The sequence below is a fragment of the Antechinus flavipes genome, chromosome 3, assembly GCF_016432865.1.
Source record: "Antechinus flavipes isolate AdamAnt ecotype Samford, QLD, Australia chromosome 3, AdamAnt_v2, whole genome shotgun sequence".
Lineage (NCBI taxonomy): Eukaryota > Metazoa > Chordata > Mammalia > Dasyuromorphia > Dasyuridae > Antechinus > Antechinus flavipes.
This window is the reverse complement of record NC_067400.1, coordinates 207248815-207268692: the sequence shown is the minus strand read 5'-3', so window position 1 is coordinate 207268692 and position 19878 is coordinate 207248815. Positions and strand designations below refer to the sequence as shown.

Genomic DNA, 19878 nt, shown 5'->3' with positions numbered 1-19878 from the left:
TGTTCCAAAGCCTTTATTGAAACTCCTAGTCATTAGTATTTTCTTCCTCTTCCTCCAATTATGTATATTGTTACATGTTTACATATTGTATCCCAACAGGATATTGTCAGTAGAATCTCTGTAAGAGCAGCATAGTTCCCATTTTTCAAGAATTATCTCCAATGGTTAGCATAGTGCGTCATACAACAAAGACACTTAATGAATGTTTATTTCATTGGATTGGACGGATTCGAAGCTGAAGGGTAACAAAGTAAAATACTACTTTTGCGGAGGACCATAGCAACAATCTATATTCTATTGCCAATTGATGTTACTGATGCCTGAATTAAAATTTCAGAATGAATTTGAAAGGTTTCAAATCTCATTTTCCTCTAGTTCACCCAAGTATCTATAATCTAGCTTTGTCAGGTCCACCCTCTTCAATTCAGTAAAATTTTTTCTTCTGTTCATCCTCATTCCTTTTCTAAGAAAAAACAAACACAAACACACACATTCACACACACATACATACACTTACTTCTACCTTTTTTCCTTACAGTCTTACTATCAGTATATTGTCCAATTAAATCACTGGAACTTTAGAGTTCTACCTTAATGATTAATTTGGTATTAGGAATAGAAGAGAGTAGGATGGTAGAAATAAGGGTAAATTCTTGGTTAATTTCTATAGATTCATAAATGTCACTTTTTTATGATCTAGGAAAAAAAAGCCATTCCATTATAACCTTCCTTATCTTCTCCCCATTACACTTAAATTTGAGGTAAACTTTAGGTCAGTAGCCAATCATTTTCATAGCAAACAGGCTGCCTGAATCTTCCATCTTTTGAGAAGATACATTGACTCAAAATAGTCATTTAATAGCTTTGGAAAATAATGAAGAAAACTTCCCATATACAAGAGGCACACTCTTTCATATATTCCCATACCACACCACACCACACCACACCACACCACACCACACCACACCACACCACACCACACCACACTACACCACTAAAGGAGAGGGAATGAAGTGGTCTGACCAATGCAGGATCCTAGGATTGTGCTTCCCCACCATGGATTATACCCTAGACCTCCAAAACTTGCAACTCTTGCTTCCCTAAATTGCTGTCATCTGATGAAGTCATCTACCTAGGCTGTTCTATTATACAGATCCTGTCATCCATTGCTTCTTCATTGCCAAGTGGCCTCTTTCTCACAGGAGAATAGTTAAAGCTTTTGTGAATTATCTTATAGTTTCAGTACTATTTGACTTCTTTTGTGAGTCAGATCCATAATCCATAATCAACTAGCACAGCAAAACTCTCTCAAGACAAATATATATTTTAGATTACTGAAGGTCCTTCTAAGTCAAAACTCTTCAAGTCTACTTATTTAGATATATTTCTTTTCAACTACCATTATACTCCTTGGCTCAGGCAGACTATCTCTGAAGCTTCATTTAATATGAGAGCGGTACATAGAGGGGCAACTGACTTGTTCAGAATTCTTTCCAACACATGAAATTGATGCTCTTTCTATATTAAAAGCAACTTAATTTTTATTCAATTAGAACATTTTTTTCAAGAGGGTGAGGTGGCAAATTCAGTGGATTATGTTTTTTTTTTTGTTTTATTAAATATTTATTGAGGTTTACAGTGGTCAAAGGGCTGGCTATAATGTCATTTCTAAAATATTTAGAGCTGAACTGACAAAATAAAATAATTTTTTTATTTTTATTTATTCAATTTTTTTATTCAACTATAAAACTATGTCTTAACGAACTGAAAGAATTCAATTACTGCAATATTCAAAACACATGGGTAAACTGAAAAATAGCTGGTTGTAGTGGAGAGCTTTGACCCAAGAACGCTTAGATTCAAGTCCTGCTTCAGACACACACTTATGATGTGATCCTGGATAAATCAGTTAATTTCTCGGTGTTTTATGCAATTCTCTGAAGCTACAATGTAGCGTGATAGTGCTGACCTGCAGGTGCTACTCATCTGGGTGTTCCCTATAACAATATTTAGTTGAAGATCCCAAAATAGTCCATTATTAAAAGCAATCCACAACCTTGATGACTGAGTATACTATAATTTCATGTAATCTAACTTCAACTGTTCCTTGACTGCAGCATAACCATCTTCTTCCTCCCTAATTGATTCCCTTTTCACTTTTCCAGAAAGCTATTTCAAACATTCCTGTGTCTTCTTAAGCATTCCACACTTCCCTTAGCCCCTTCTTTCAGTTCCCTTATTTTCAGGACCATGCCTAGGTGAAGGAGGAAGTCAATTCTCTGATAGCCTCCACAGCTGTGAATCATAAACTTGAAGGAGTTGCAAAGCAGCCACAAGATGTTCCGTGTGGATTGGGAATGAAATAAATTGGAAACAAGAGGGAAGAGGAGAGAGGTCAGACAATGCAACTGCCTCTCAGTCTCCTTGTATCATCATCATCCTCTCACATGAAGACATCCATTCTACAGGTTTGAGTTAGACCTCCAGCAGCCACTGGCAGGTGGTTCCCGTATCCCAATACCTTTAGCCCCTTCTTTCAGTTGAGACTTTGTTTATTATAAAATTGATGCCATTTTTTTTTGCCATGAGTTCCCACTTCTCTTCTTCCATCTTAAAAGTTCTTGATATCATCTCCCGTACTCTCCTCCCTTCTCCTACTCTGAGAATGAAAGTACCTTCTTCTTAAACTTCTCTTTGCCATGACCAATGCCGTCTACATGGACTCTGAATTCCGTAACCTTCTGCCTCTTCCACGTTTCCCCTCCAATAGTACCCATTAGACTATGAGTTCCTTGAGATTCAGTGCTAGTCTTCTCCGCCCTCGCCCACCCCTCTCTCCCCCCCTTTCTTTATATCCCCAGGTTTGGCATATTAATAAACGATTGTTGATCTCTAACTTTCAACCTTTTCTTTGTAGGATTACAAAAGAAACTAGTTATATTTTAATTTATATGTTTTTTTCTAAGTTCATGAACTCAAGGTTAAGAACACCTGACCTTAGTCAGGATTCAATACTGAGATGCTTCCAACAAATATTTTCCCCCAAAATCAAGTTCTAACTTTGTGCCTGTATTTGTAGGACTTTTCAATCAGATAATGAGAAATGTTTATAAACATTTTCTCCTTCCACAGAATGAGCTTGAGATAAAATGTTTCCCAACCAATTTTAAATATAAGAAGCTTTCTTTTTCCTTCATCTAGTTAAAATCCAGATTTCTAGCAAGGTGTCCAATAAACATTTAATTAAGCATCTCGCACGGCTAAGGAACTAAATCAAGAACAAAAACAAAACAAGACAAACCCTGTCCTCAGGGAGCTTCCCTTATGTTGGTGAATAAGACATTTCATGTCGTGGAGTGGACTTTATTACGTTTACCTTAAAAGTGTTATCTGGGATCTTGGGTTAAATAAAAGGTAGATTCCTTTTCCTGAGAGATATGACACTGTCGGGAAGGAACAGGAGGGAACCCAAACATTGACCTCAGAACTAAAAGGAAGCAGAAAGAGCTCCTACGGAGAGGAAGGAGTAAAAGTCTAGATAGCACTGCGCATGCCCCGCTTCCCAATCTTGCTTGCGTCTCGCCTTGGCTGAGGGGAATATATTCTATGACCTTTGATTGGTTAAGTGTCTCTTCTTTCTCTCCAATCCTCTTCTTCCTCTCTTCCCCACCCACTGTGAAGAGAAGCCGTGCCTCGCGCGGGTTGTAACCCCTAAAAGAAGCGTCTTCCTGCGGACAGGTGAGCAAGTTGCCCGCGTCAGCCCTAGGGAGAGAGGAGAAATGCGGGAAGGCTCTCGTTAGGCGTTAACAAGGATATCAGGGATATAGGGGAAGAGTGGACCGCGACGATTGCGGCTCCGCCCTTCCCTAACCGAGCGAGGGCGGGGCGGGGAGGTGGGGAATAGAACGGAAGAATTGCGCCGAAGTCCAACACTTCCCCTCCCTCCTTTCCGCTCCTAAAACCAATCTAGTCACCTTTCTTTCCACCCATCCCTGTGACCCGCGGGGGAGGGGCCGAGCGTGCTCCAACTGTTTCGGGACTCCACTTGCCAAAGGCTGGAAATATATTTTGTTTTCTTAGGCTCCTAGATGCTGAGTTGGAAGAGACCTTAAAAGCCCCGGGATCCCACACATCGTTTTACTGGTGAGGACACCGAAGCCTCGAGAGGCCAGGTAGAAAGTCCCCCGACTCCAGCCCCATTGCTCTTGCTGTCGAGCCAGGGAGGGATTTAGGGATCGTAACGGGTAGGTAGGGATCGTAGATTTAGAATTGGGTTTTGTTGGGCTCATTTTACAGATGAGGAAACTGAGATCCAAAGAGGCTAACATACATACTGAGAACTCGATTTCATTGTTCCCGCTACTGAGCAAGGCATGAATTTGGAGCTGAAAAGTGATAGCAGAGATTTAAAAATGAAAAGGCATTGATTCCTTTTACAGTTGAGGAAACTGAGTCACACAGATGTAAGTTCCACAGAACTGGATCGTGAACAATAACTTCGACTCCAAATCTGCCACTGAGGCAGGCATGGATTTACATAGAATTGAAAGTTAATGGAGGGAGGAAGGGAGAAAAATTTTGAACTCGAGATTTTGCAAAGATGAAGGTTGAAAACACTTTGCATTAATTTGGAAAAATAAAAGCTGTCAAAGAAAAAAAGAAAAATTAATAGGATCATACATTGAGAGTTTGAAAGGACCTTGGAGGCTATTGAGCTCACCCAAAGCTAGAAGAATTTTAGCGATTTGTCTAGGGATATGTGATTGTTGTCTGGGGTAATATTTGAACTCAGGTCGTCCGGGGTTCAATCCCAGCACAACAGCCACAGCTTTATTCAGGTGCCTCCATATCTCCCCCCCCCCTCAAAAAAAAAAAAAAAAAAAAAAAAAAAAGCTAGGGATTTTTCTTCCCCCGTTACCTTTTAAGAGGTATCTCTCCCCAGATTGCTACAATACCAAAATAAAATGATTTTATGCCCACTGAGGCAAGTCAGGCTCATTTTTAAAGCTACTTAGAAAACACAAAAGAGTTTCTGCACTGTGTTTATTCATGCAGCTAAATTTTATTAGCTTTAGAAAAATTCATCCATACATTTTGTATGGTTAAAGTGTATTTATATGTGATCTGTGTGTGTGTGTGTGTATACATACATACATACATATATATATATACACACACACACACACATATATATATATATATATATATCCTAATGACCTTTGAGAATGAAATGTTTTTTAAAAAGGTAAACGGGGTGTCCAATAACATTTTTAATGTCATTGAGAAAATAGTGTAAAATTGAACTTTTTAAGTTTAAAATTCAGTATTCAAAAATATTTCATTCTTGTGAAAATGTTTATTTGGTTTTACTTTTAAGTTTTTTAATTTCCCACACTTTTATTTGAATTTCAGCAATTATAAGGATAATTTCCTCTTTTAACTCTTTTTTTTTTTTTTTTTTTTTTTTGGAGGGGGACATTTGAAATTTGGGATTTCATTGTGTTTCAGTGAGGAAATTCCATCCTTGAATTGCAAGTGGGATAATTCTTCTGCATCTTACAAAATTAACAGGGGGCACAAAGCCAGTACTAAAGGATATTCCTGAGGAGTACTGCTTGGAACAATTTCAGATCAATTTAACAGATGTATTTGACATAGACAATGTTTCTAGCGCTATACTAGGAACTGTGAGAGATAAGGAATTCTTAATCTATATAGTTTATATTGTTTCCTTACCTCTTCAAATTATGTGTGAAATCAGGTTAAAATTAACATCAAGGGCAAGTTAAACATAATAAAGATTTGTCTGCAAGTGATAGATCTTTTTGCTGATGGTGATGGGAGATGGGGATATAAGTGAATTTTTTAAATTATCAGTCACATTTATTGAGCATTCATTGTCAGCTACTAAGCTGATCTTTGGGGAGAACATGGGAAAGGAGAATCAAACTAATCCTTGCTTATAAGGAATGTACATTCTAATAAGATATATACAGAAAATTTGAATGTAGTCTGAATGGTGAGGCAGCTAAGGATCTCATATACTTTTTTTAAAAACTCCAACTGAGTTACAGACACTTTACTGGTGAGAGGTGAAGGGGGGTATAGTTGATTGAAGATCTAGAAGCATTTCTAGAAGCATTTTCATTGAAGCATTCTCATAATAATGAGAATATAATCATTATTCTCAATGATTATATAATATCCATTTTATAATATGCCATTTTCTGAGACAAGCAAACTTGTAGTAGTAGTAGAGAATAAATGTCTCAAAACAAAGTGAAATATAATTCTTAAAAGTCCCCCAACAGGGCAGTTAATGTTGCCTCAAAACTTTGAGGAGGGGAATCTTTCACAAATCGGTATCCCTATCATGGACAGCTTGTCATACATATGAGGAGACAGCTATCAAAATACATATGATTGGATATTTATATATGTTTAGATCTGGTTACATTTATAAGTAACTTTTACTGCCCATTTCCTGGAATTACTGTAAATTACAACCATGTTCATACTGTTCAATTGAATTAAAACCTCTCATTTGAAAGAACTTTTTAGTGACTGAGAATATAAAGTAAAGCTTGCCTTTTAACTAGGAATAAATATAAAAAATCAGAATGGAGAGAGAAACATTACTGTTATTAAGTGCCTGTGTGGAAAATTCTCATAGAGAAGAGACAAAAAATTCTTGCTAAAGAATAAAACTGCACAAATTGTCCCATACAAAAAAATCTCCATCAATTCTTATCACAGGGTAGTAGTTTTGTTTTGTTTTTAAGGAGAAAATTCTGAAGGAACACTTGTCCCCAAGTGACCATACATTCTAAAGAACTGAATAACTTAATATTGAAAAAGCAAACATAATAATTATGTCATTTGTTATCCCAACCTGAGGGCAGGGAAGATAATAAAAGCTTACCAGCTACTTATAGATAGGCAGTTACAGATCTATAGCGTTCTTAACAGTATATGGAGTTTCCCACTACTAGATAGCTATGTCAAGATTTCCTGAGTCCAGTCTGATTTAAAAAATATTTTGTTTTGACACAACACTTTCCAACAAAGCAGTTTCACTCTTCACCAGTTGACAAGAATTTATTAAACAACTGTAATATGTCAGACATAGAGACAAAATGAAACAATAGCTCCTGTCAAAAAATTTGCCTTCCAGCCAAGGAGTCAACATGCAGATATACTGAGTATATACAAAATGAACACAAGATCATTTTGATAAGGGAGTAAATGCTTGGGAAGACTTATGAGCTGAACCTGGAAAAGTATTCAGGATTATGAAAGGTGGAAGGTAGAAGGGAAAGAAAGCATTTCAGACCTCTAAAATAGCCCATGTAAAGACTAGGAGGCAGAAAATGTTTATACATGTGAAATAGCAGGTAGGCTAGAATTGTTGGAACCTAGGGTTTATGGAAGGTAGTAATATATTAAAATACAGGAAAGGTTTAAAGGGATCAGATTGTGATCCCTTTACATGTCAAACAGGAATTTATATTTAATCTTAGAAGTCATGGGTTCTTTTTGAGTTTTGAGTATTAGGGTCCGACCTGAGTTTTTGGAAAATTACTTTGTAATTTACACTAAAACAACTAACAAAACATCTAATAGCTTGATTGCTGTTGATAATACTGTTGCATTGTTTTTCTTAAGAGGAAGGAAGGATATGTGCTTTGAGAGTATAGTACCAACCTGGATGGTTTGATTTGCCTTAACTTTTGTTGCTTTTTAGTATTTGTAATTACTTTGTTGTAGTCATTGCATATATTATTTTTTTAGCACTGTTTTCTTTACTGTTTTACTTCATAAGCATACGCCTATGTTTCTTTGAATTCTTCATAATTATCTTTTTATAAAATTAGATTACATTCATAAATTGCAATTGTTCGTCTGTTGGCTTTTCCCTTTCCACCTTAATCACTGGTCACATATTTAGTTTATAAGTTTTTTTGTGTTCAAAAATAATGCTGTTATAAATATTTATGTATAAATGAACCTTACCTCACTGTCATATAATCCTAGAAGGATCTCTGTGTCAGTAAATATGAACAATTTTGTAATTTTCCTATATAAGTCCAATTCTTTTTCCCAGAATAGTTGGACTAATTTATTACTCAGCTATTTTCAGATACTGTGATTCTTCCCAGAATTGTTTTAATACTATTTTTTTTCAAATCTTATCATTATTGCCAGTTTGATGAGTGTGAGATTATATTCAAACTATTTCAAAATATTATTTTTCATTATGATTCAGAAGTTTTTCAGATGCTTGTTGATAAAAAGATACATTTCTGCTTTTGACAACTGTCCGTGTAATTAGGCTACTTGTCTGTTGGAAACGACATATGAATATGTCTGCTCTCAAAAGACTTTAAAGATAAGATGTCAGATTTTTGTCAAAGATATTTAATGCAGAGTTTTCTCCAAAGTATATATTTTCTTCTAATTCTTATCCAATCTATTCTAAGTTCAGGGTTCTTCTGACCTCACTGCTATGGTTTTTACTTTTTTTTTCAATCTACATTTAGTTCATCATTTGGCTCCCTAAAATATTATTGTTTGATACTTGAAGTTTCTTTCTGAAATAAACTATGCAATTATTTGTAATTTTACAGTAGTTGTTATACATTTGATATGTATGATATGCATTCAGGAAACAATTCACTAGAAAATTAAATAGATAAAACAAATTGATGATGATTCACAGAGGCAAGGAAAATCTCATGATCTTTAATAAAAATAATTATATTTCAACAACATATTAGCATAATTTTAAAATGTATTCACACATTTAATGATACTGAATTTGGATTGCCTGATTTCAAAAAGATGTCACTGCCCATAAATTTTAAATCTTAAGGAACTTCAAAAGTTAACTACTCTGCATGTTATAGATTAGGAAACTGAGGAATAGAGAAGTCCAATTTAGTCATCAGAAACACAACCTCTAATCATAATTTGGGGACATAGTATTCCAAGTAGCTTATGACCAACCATACTGCAGTCCCCTAGACTTTCATTTCTCAACTGTTGCATCAAAACATTCATTAAGTTTAATTAATTGATAGTTTAGGTCTGATTTCTATGTTTAACAGATGTTTGTTATATTTTTGTCAAAGTAGATTAGGTGACATTTTCAACATGATAAAACTATTGACATAAGTTGCAGTAATTTTCAAAAACCCTTTACTGCTTTTTGTACTCCAGGAAATTGATTACATATGTGTGTGTGTGTGTGTGTGTGTGTGTGTGTGTGTGTGTGTGTATAACTATAGTTTTATAATTGTCTTGAGCACATTTTAAGTATGTAACCATCTTTTTGGCATAATTCAAGTACTGTTTCTCCCTGTGTCAGCGGCGCCCTCCCTCCCCCCAACTACATTGCTAGGATTCCAGTAACATCCTTCTATTTAAAAAAGAAGAAAATGTTGATATTTTATCTAGTCTTTATAAGGTGTTTTATATACGGTAACTTATTTGATCTTCACACCAACCCTATAAATAAATCCTATACGGGTGTTTTCTTTTTACAGTGAATGATATTTGTTTATTGTTATGTGTAGAGTTTATATTAGAGACAAGATTCAACCCAGGTCTCTCTTGATTCTTAGTCCAACATTATTTTTCACCTATATCAATCTCACACCTATGGGGAAAAGCATGTAAGGAATTTAATATTGCTTAGAGTAAAAGGCTTCCCTGTGATTCTTCATCATGATAAGGAGGTAACCCTGGGTACTAAGTCACTGATGATATTGCACATCTTAACAAACTGGAAAAGTTTCAAATGTAGGCATAGCAATAGATTATCATATGTTTGTCATCTGTGGACTAGCTACTAATCAAAGCAGCTCTTGAAAATCTATTCTTAGCTGAGTTGTAGTCTGGGTCATTGGAAAGTGGACTCTCATCAATTTAAATAGTGAATGATAATAATTGACTTTAAATAGCACTCCAAAGTATGTAAATAGACTTCCCTACTCATTTGTCCTCACAACAGCCCTGTGAAGTAGTAGCTAGGTGCTATGAAATAATTTTATAATACCAATGGAGATTAAACTTGCTAGGCACCATCACATTATATGAGTGTTCAATAATAAGAATCATAAGTAGCGAATTAGAAGACATTTAGATAGAAGTAAGATATTGGGATAAAACACAATTTAACATTTTACAATATATCCTTCTAGCACATTCATGATTTGGGTTCCGGTGCCATTCCTTAAAACAGTATCTGTAATTAGAAACATCTATGAATATTTTTAAACATGCTGGACAGTATATTACTGAAGGGCCTGAAAACATCATGGAATCCCATATCTGAGATGTGAAAATTTGTGCCATCCTAAGTCCCAAATACATTGTAACAGTAGACCCATCCAGACACTGGATAATTTGAGGTCCACTCACCAATCAGTTCCAGATCTCTCCAAACCAATAGGGCTCAGAGTCCTTTTGGAGCAGGGGGGATGACCTTATCTTCTGAAACTACTTCCTGCTGAGAATGGGCATGGAGCTAATCACCTGCAGGGTCCCATCTTTTTATGGAGGGGGAGAGAGGGTAGTAAGCTAGAACTTACTGAAGTATCCAGTGATTGATTCAGTTCATTGAAGCTAGGCAGTGCAGCTGTAATTGACCAAAATCTAGAATAAAAATCAAATCCAACAAATAGAGGTTAGGATAACTTGAAATAAAAAGACAAGTCCACAAGGATTGCTATAAGATGTAAAGAGGTCAATGTAGATTGGCTAGCAACTTTTCATATAATGAAATATATTTGTGTCACAGGACACACAGTATACATAAATGTTAAAGATGTTTCAGCTTTAGTTTCAATAAGCAATAAAATAACAGGTCTTATGGACAGTCATGTTAAATGTTCTTACATTATTTTGGAAACCTTTAAGAATTTTATTTCACACAAACATCTATATGTATCTAGAAACAAATTACTAAATACTCAAGCACCAAATTATTTAGGCTATATTGACTACATATTTTCAGATTGAAAACAAGATATTATATAATTGAATTTGTGTTGACCATTTGCTCTTATCATAGAAACTTGTATTAGGAGGAAAATATCTGATAATATCATCAGAACTGGTTCTTCAGGCCTCAGCCTGGGAGCAGACACATGAAAAAATAAAACTTCTTTATAAATGTTAAAGGAATCTTATTTTAACCAGCAGGATTTTCAGGGCTGGGACCGTTTCATAAACAGCAAATTTGCTATCTGAAAAATATTAAGAGGTTCTTGAACAGTATATAGTGTGGTAATAATTGCATATAATTTATTCTGCTATGTATATTCAAACAGGATATTAAAAATATATTTAGTAGTAGGTGGGATATATTAAAGAGGCTGATTATTTATTAGTAGCATCTGTAAATAACGTCCACTGCTTGCAGCTGATCCTCAGGTTGCTTTTTGAATTAGGGTTAAAAATATACTCTTAAAATTTTAAATAATATTGTCGATTCATGTGTTTTCAATTTCAAATATAGTTTTATCCAATTAATATCCCTCACTAATTTTTGATGATCATTTGGAGTAACTAAATTATCCTTTCTAATTCCTATTTTAAAATTGGCCTAGAATGAGCAATAGAGACCGCATCCAGAATGCCTCTTCTCCTGTACCTCCAAAATCTTCATCACCTCAAAATTATTATTATTTTTAATTTTATTTTATTTTTGTGCTTTACCCTACCTATTTTTTGTAAAGTATTATTAATAACTGTGCTATCCTCCCTCTCCCCCCCTTTTTAATATATCGTAGTGAAGAGTGGCATAGAAAAGAATACTATTTTCCAAAAAAATCAGAAATTACTATTTCAGGTATAACCTTAAACCATAGCAATGCCTGTGAACTGCATCCTAAAATGAGACTAGCATAGCAGAAGAAAGAGGACACAAGAGAATATATTCTATATTATCTATAATTCTGTGTGACATCGAAGGGGACAAATCAAGGCTGGCACTTCTCAGGGTAGCATGCATTAAATCTTTTACTGTCAATAAGTAAGATTTAAGGTATTTTGCTGGCAGGCACAGGTTGAGGGGAAAAATAAGTGAAAGTGCTCATTGTTTGACGGAGCCAGAGTTAGTCCTGGGAATGGTTTCCTGATATCAAATTACTTTTCCTATCATTCTGAGAATGATATTCAGAAACCCAATGTCTGACTTTCCTGCATTTAGGACTTAAAGTCAGACGTTTATCTGCTGAATTGCAATAAAGTGCAACCTTTTGAGCAATACAATTTTTTTTCTTAGATGAGCCAATTGTCCACAATTATAGCATCTATGAGAATTTGGACTTTTTTAAGATCATAAATTATCCTGATTTACTGCAGCAATCATTGCTGTAATTTGAAAAGTAAAAGTCCTAATATTCTGACACTCATCAAGAGGAGCCCTCCTCTGCCAGGACAACTGAGTCCCTATTCATTTGTTAGAGTCTAGTTCCACTGAATAGAGAGAGTGTAAATGAGTGCACCTGAGGCCAGGTGGCCTTTTATATGCTTTGCAGTCTTCATTTATTGGCTTAATATACCTTTTAGGCTAATATAATAACATTACTACCAGTTTCAGTTGACATATTCCTCCAGGGTTAATGCACATTCCATACTTTGACATTTCATTATCCATTTTATCAATACCAAGATACTTATCAACAAAGAATTGTAAATAATCTGGTTGTGATACTCATCAACATAATTATCAAAGTACTAGTCTAAACAGAGTAGTAAATAGTAGAAATTACCATACTAATATATTTACCTCTAGTATGTCCTTAATTCATTGTTAAGAAATAAATAGTATAATTAAATGTCATGTTCCTGTTGCAGGAATTCTCCATCAAGATTATCTTGATTTTTATCAAATATCTTTACAACTATTAGGGTGATGTTGAGCCAATATGGACACGGACTTACTGACCCTCTGTAAATGAAGGAAACTTTTTGACAACAGGAACTGCTGACTGTGCCTGGCACCTTGTAAGTACTTATTAAATACTTGACTGATTTCCAAGAGATACTTCCTTTATCAGTTGCACATGTGCAACTTCTCTGTTACCTATTTTAATAGGGTACTAAGAGGTAAAGTGATTTTTACAAGTTTACATATCCAGTATGCATAATAGAGAGAACTTGAACTTGGAGACCAGCCCCACCCCAGCCTCTCTATTCCATACTGCTTTCCACTGTATATATTATAGGTATTTTGCAGAAGAAGAAAAAGAGACTCATAGAGATTAAATAATCTCCCTGTAGTCACACAACAAGTAATAAATAGAGCCAGAACCCAACTCCAGGTCTCGTTTGTTTAATAAAGAATACTGCTACAATAACCTTTTCATTGTTTTAGCCTAGGAGATCAGTAAGATGAAATAAAGCATAAACCTTTTCATTAATCATTGCACACAATTAATCTTGAATTAAATAAAAACTATAGATTATAGATTGATAATATAAAGGAAATAAAGTTTTATTGGTAAGCTACCATTGTCACTGTTGTCACCATTGACCAATGATAGCTTTCTAGAACTTTGGAACATAACATCTCTATGACTTGTCAGAATCACCTTGAATGAAATTCCCTAAAGAATTTCAGTGACTCTTGATTGATCAAAACTGGTCTAAAAAGCACGTGTTTTATCTAAGCTTTCATAGGATATTTTATATTTACACTGATCTTTTATTTATCTGACAAGAACCAAATCAAACTTATATTTTGTGATTCTAGCATAGCTGTAATATTTGATTTTCTATGCTGAAAAGCTTTTATTTTACTTGTGCCGAGAATAAAGATTTGAACATTTTGTTGAAACTTCAACCTATCTCAATTCTTCAAGCCTTTCAGTTATCATTAACTCTACAAAAGATAAATCTCTAATGGTTAGAATTTGCTGAAATGTGAGAAAGTTTTATTTTCCTTTTTCTGTGCAGTAGGAATGCACAGACTTTATTAGGCACTTTCAAAGTTGAAAATTATGGAAAGGAGAAACTCCTAAATAAACTGGCACTCTTTTATTGATGTGTTGAATTTGCTTGAGTGTAAATATTGTTTTGTTTTGTTTTTTAATAAAAGGTGGCTAAAACTTTTAAGCCTAGCTTTGTTTAAAAAAAAAATTGCAAACTATTCAAAGTTGTAAAAGAAATAAAGTAATCATAAACTGGTTCCATAGGCTTTAAAATTTTGAAATTTTGCTTTAGTCTTCCTATTATAGCTCCCTCTTGTGATAAAAATAATGCTTACACTAAAAATGAGAAATATGACAACTGATGGTTTGTCTTCAGTAGTTAGCACAGGAACTTACAAATACTGACACAAATCCCATTGTAGAAGATAAGGACATATGTCCATTTGACTTTTTAAGGGGAAAAAAATTTTTTAAAAGATTTTGGAGAGAAGGTAATTTAATCTGAGGATAGATCACTAGATGATAAAAAACCTTTCAAAAGTCAACGAAGTGGAGAGGGAAATTCATTAAAAGAATGTTTTTAGAAGTAGACCCTTAGTCTATTCTGAAAAGCAAAAATGATAGCATTATTTTGTTGAGTAAACATTAGTAACATTTTACTGTAATTTGGATATAATGAAGTTGTTTAATTTTTAACAAATACACAAGAATTTACACATCTAATTTTGTGGTACCTTTCAAAAACAATGTTGCCTTTTCATTGTTAAGACTTCCTTATCCTAAAATTTTTAAATTCTAACTTTTTCAAGAATGAAAAAATACAAAAAACAAAATATGTGATTCATTGGAATGTTGAATGAAAACTCCTAGATATAAAATTAACTATAGATAAAGCATCTGTAGTTACTCCCTTTGCTTCTTATTTTTTATCTAGTATTGTTTAATTAGGCTTGTTTTTTGAGCTATTTTCAAGCAAGAATATCATAGTAGCTATTTGCCTAATGTGGTTTTCTTATCATTTTCTTGATTTTTGAATGTCATGGACTAACAGAACAAACCTGTAAGCATCATAGGACAGTAATGGAATAGCATGCAGTATTTCCTCCCCAATTTGTTCATTAAACACTTTTAATAAGTTTTAAATATATTATCAAAAACCTTAAGTTCTGCTCTATAGGTATAAATTTGTGAACAAAATAAGATAAATTGGGCTATTTTCAAGTAACACATCATTAGTTATTTTTGGTAAATTGGTTTGTAGAGGAGAAAATATAGTTAGTTAGCATCCCAATTTTCTTGGGGACACAAAAGTAAAGTAGTATAGTAATATAGTAGTAAAGAACATTGCTGTTAAAAAGTCTAAGTTCAAATCCTGGCAAAAACATTTGCTACTTATGTGACCTTCTTTCTGAACTCATCTGTAAAATAAAGGACTTAGACTATGTGGTTCTTAAGATCTTTTCCATCTGTGAACCTCTAATGACATTATATGGAGCAAATCTTATTAAACTTTTTTTCCACTCATAACCCCTTCTTGCCTGAGAAATTTTTACATAACCCCGGGAATATAAATATATAAAACATATAAATCAGGTATACAAATCAAACATTTGCTGATAACAAATCATAATTTCCCAACTTCCACATTCAGTTATAAAACCCCGTATGGTATTGTGAACCAGTTTAAGAAGCTGGGATATAGAGTACCACGATTCCACAAAACCCAACTTGGGAAGTGTTATGGTAGAGAATATTGGGAGGAAGAGCAATAGAACAATAGCAATTCTGTAGTAGTAGCATAGCTGTACTAAGTAGCATGACTATGCCAAGTAATACAATCTGAAAGTACTACCTTCTTGACTTGGTGCACTGTTTCCTGCTCTTCTCATCAGATGTATTTCCACATATAGGCTAGAGAAGCTAGTCTCCTACCTGCACTTTATAAGTTCAGATTCAATGTTGGGACAAAATGAGGCACTTTCAAGGAATTGAATATTTAACAAAAGGAGCTTTAACTTTATTCTAACACAGCAATAAATATTCAGCAATATTGAATGGCATATAATTTCCCTGGATTTGACCTCCCTTATCTCCCTATGTAAACATGAATGGCCAATAGCCACTCAATTGGGCTTCTGAAATGCACCAAGATGTCAAATGGGTGGGTCTTATGCTCTTAGATGTCCAGGAAGCATTGTCAGGGAAGAAGAGACCAATTAGGCATCCTGGGTGCAGCTTTATAAAGATTCCTCATGTTGTGTTGGGAGGAAAGAAGTTTCTTCAGGGAAATAGTGGTCCTGTCACACACAATATATAGTACAAAGTGATGGAGCATCAGACAATGTAGCTCAGTACCATATATGGGAATCAGCAGAAAGAAAATCAAGTAAGCCAGTTTTATTGAAAAGAAATGCAGTCAGAAGAAGGGAAACATGTTCTAACATTCCTGTTAGAATCCCCAATAGAAAGGAGAAGGATGGTGCTAAAACTGGTAAAGGTTAGTGCAAAGAAAGGTTATAGAGTTTTTATCCAGTTCAACCAGGACCATACATTGTGAGGGGAAAAAAAGGGGTGCCTGATGCACTTCAGAGTTTGGGAACTAATGTTGCTTCAAGGCTGAGGAATGGGGATTGGGGATGTGACAGTTAGTGTTATTTCCTAATGGGAATATCCCCTCCCAGTGGGAAAGAAACTCTTGGCCCTTATTTCAGATCTATTATCAAACAAGTCATTCAGGACATTTGGACTTCCTGGAAGTTTTGTTTAAATTGGGAAGGCAAGCAACTGAAGTCCTTATAGCACCTTCTTACCTTCTTCATCCACCAATTATACTTAAATGTATGATTTAAATTTTTTAATTCTTGATGGGTAATTTCAACTAAATCATAAAAATCATCTGGCTCACTGAGAAAATAGTTCAGTACTACTCACTATTATGGAACTGATGTTAACACCAGTAAGGTGTCCTTCCCATCCTGATGATCATATGAATTATCTTCCTTAGATTTAGAGTAGACCACTGAAATGTAGATTTGGATATGGAAAAAAGGTCCCAAAGTATCATAAAGCACATCTTAAATAATTGTTAATGCTGTAAATCAGGTCCTTTTGTGTACCAGAATTCACATTTTCATGTCTTATGCTTTTTATTGCAGTTAATAATGTTTCATATTATATGTTTCAGAAAATACTCGCTGTCCAAGAAACACTATATAATAGGAAATGCTTCATAAAAATAACAATTTTCAACATGAACAGCCTTAATTTTTTTCTTGGGAATGATAATGAAAACAATGTTTTGTTAGCATATGAAAAGACTAATTTCTAATTAAGAAAAGTAATTGATCTTGTTCCATCCTCTTTCTTTTCAGATTTAAAGATGTCTGACAAGACCAAGAAAAAAGCAGCTATCAAAGCTTCAATTATTGAGCAGCTACTGACAGAAAAGAATTTCCAGGATCTTGGAGATCACCTGACTGAATTAGAAACAATTCAAATAAGTATAGAGCATCTCCAAGAGACAGATGTTGTAAGAGCTGTATATAGAGTTTTGAAACATTGTCCTATAGTGATTTTCAAAAAGAAAGCTAGGTGTTTACTTTCTAAGTGGAAAACACTTTATAAAAATCACTACTTTCAGCCAATAAACAGTTCTAATTTTTATCTTGAAGATAGTAAGGAAAAAACTGAACATGTTAGTCTAGGTCAAGAAGAAAATTCCCCAAACCAAAGTCAAGAACAGACACTAGACATAGCAAATTCTAACTCTGTGTTACTTTCCCAAGATGTTGCAAAAGATATTAAACTATTTGTGCCAGAAAACAGTGCTGCTCCAGTGGAAGAACATTCAGAAGACCCTAAATCTATTAGCAGCAAATCAACTTGGCATCAAGATCCTACAAGAGCTAAATGTGTAGAACTTCTTTATGGAGCCTTAGTCTCTTATGCCACAGATCAGCAAAAAACTGATCATTGGCAAAAATTGGCAAAAGAAATTGAGGGGTGTATTTTTGCACTCTATTCAAAAAATCTTAAAAAATATAAAAACTGTATCAGAAGCAAATTGTCAAATTTGAAGAATCAAAAAAATTCTCATTTACAACAAAATCTGTTTTCTGGGACCTTATCTCCAAAAGAATTTGCTGAAATGACAGTCATGGAAATGGCAAATGATGAATTAAAGCAGTTGAGGGCTTCATACACAAAGTCCTGTATACAAGAACATTCTCTTCCTCAAGTGATTGATGGCACACAAACAAACAAAATAAAATGTAGACGCTGTGAGAAATTTAATTGCAAGGTCACCATGATTGCTAGAGGTACACTTTTCCTCCCAAGTTGGGTTCGCAGTGCAAACCCAGATGAACAAATGATGACCTATGTCATTTGTAATGAATGTGGGGAACAATGGTATTATAGCAAGTGGACTTGCACATGATTGTGAAGAAATATTAATAAATTTTAAAAGCTAATTTTTTTATAAAGTGTTTGAGAAACATATTTCAGACTTGTTGCATTGGTATTTTCTTTTCACAATCCTCCAGGTAGCTTACCATTAAAAGACTCATCTTTTCAAATGAATATCAAATTTCACATACATCTTTTCAAAGGAGTATTAATTTTCACATACAAGTATTGGTTGTTTTAAAATTTTCTTTCTTCATAATTAAACTATCCAAAATTTGGGCTTAAGTTCTCTTATACATATAATGGATCTTGTCCATTCAGTTGGCAGAAATAAAGACTGAGGCACAGATTTACCCAAATTCACACAGCTACTAAATGGCAAAGTTGAGTTTCAAATCTATGTTTTCTGTTTCCTGGCCAAGTTAATTTTTCACTAGCTGTAAATACCAAGAATTGTTGCTGTTCAGAGCACCTAACAGAGGCATATTGTGTCCAAGGAAGCATAAGTGAGAGTCAGAAAACATTGAGTCAGGCAGCATCTTTTGTGTAAGCTGTTTCTTTGTAAGAAGTATTTTCTTTGGGTCCCTTCAATTTACATATGAGAAAACTATAGCTTAAATAATTTAATTGATTTAAACAATTAATTTATTTGCCCCAGATCACACTTAAAATAGCAAAACTGAGATTTAAACTCAAGTTCTTTGACTCCCAATATAGCCTCCTTGGGTGAAAAGATTTTGATGGCCCTCAAAGGTCAACTAGTTTAATAGTCTCTCTAAAATGTAATATTCTCTGTTGAGGTTTTCTTGGGGTCTCTGGACACAGCCTTTCTTTCAATTCAGTAATCATGATAAGTGCAGCTAGGGGTTAAAGTCCAAATCCTTTATTGTCTCTTTCCAAGTCTTGTCTCCTTTCCTGGGGCCCGGTTAGCTTTCTTATAGTCCAGATCCTTTATTATCTCCTTCCTGGGGCTAGGCAACTTTCTGGAGAGCCTTTCAGTATGGCCTTGGTTCCGAGATCTTGAGCTCCCGCCTGCCTTCTCTGGCTTCTGAATCTCTCTGACTGAATCCTGGCTGAGGCTCCAAGAGCTTCTAGTGCACTTTCTTTCTGGCCCTGACAGCTTCTTGCTTATGTGCCCCACACTGAGTATACACCAATCATTGTATCATTAGGAAATCATTATTTGTTATAGGATTAAATCAATGCTAAACTAGATTCCACCATTGTTTCCTCAATTCCATTTGGCACCTTGTTTTAAGTTCTGGCTCATAACAACTTCTTGTAGGATTAAATCAATCATATTGAACCATGCTAAATTAGATAATTATTGTCTCTATCAATTCCACTGATTTAGTACCTTGTAAGAATCCTTTGTTTCAAGTTCAGAGTTTTGGCCCATAACAAACTATTTCAGCATTATTTTTGTTGTTGAGTCATTCTCCATTCTTTGTCCAACTCTGTGGCCCCATTTGGGGTTTTCTTGACAAAGATACTGGAGTAGTTTGTCATTTTCTTCTCCAATTTATTTTAC

At 34.5% G+C, this 19878-nt stretch overlaps 1 protein-coding gene and 1 long non-coding RNA gene across 3 annotated transcripts in view; one reads left to right on the top strand and one right to left on the bottom strand.

The window, feature by feature from the left end:
• Positions 1-1515: 1515 nt before the first annotated feature.
• LOC127553638 (uncharacterized) overlaps positions 1516-19878 on the bottom strand; it is an 80507-nt gene continuing 62144 nt past the window's right edge. The window contains exons 3-4 of the long non-coding RNA XR_007951790.1: positions 10593-10656; positions 1516-3762 (exon numbers count right to left, since the gene is read on the bottom strand). This is a non-coding gene — a long non-coding RNA (uncharacterized LOC127553638). The remainder of the gene's footprint in view (positions 3763-10592; positions 10657-19878) is intronic.
• On the top strand, positions 3644-18440 carry TCEANC (transcription elongation factor A N-terminal and central domain containing). 2 transcript variants are annotated; one of them, XM_051984504.1, is made up of 4 exons: positions 3644-3738; positions 4081-4172; positions 12919-13014; positions 17312-18440. In XM_051984504.1, exon 4 carries the CDS (start codon positions 17320-17322, stop codon positions 18376-18378), a length of 1059 nt encoding a protein of 352 aa, XP_051840464.1. In that variant the 5' UTR covers positions 3644-3738; positions 4081-4172; positions 12919-13014; positions 17312-17319; the 3' UTR covers positions 18379-18440. The 2 variants fall into 2 exon arrangements, with proteins under 2 accessions (XP_051840464.1, XP_051840465.1); XM_051984505.1 differs by lacking the exons at positions 3644-3738; positions 4081-4172 and having other exon boundaries at positions 12895-13014.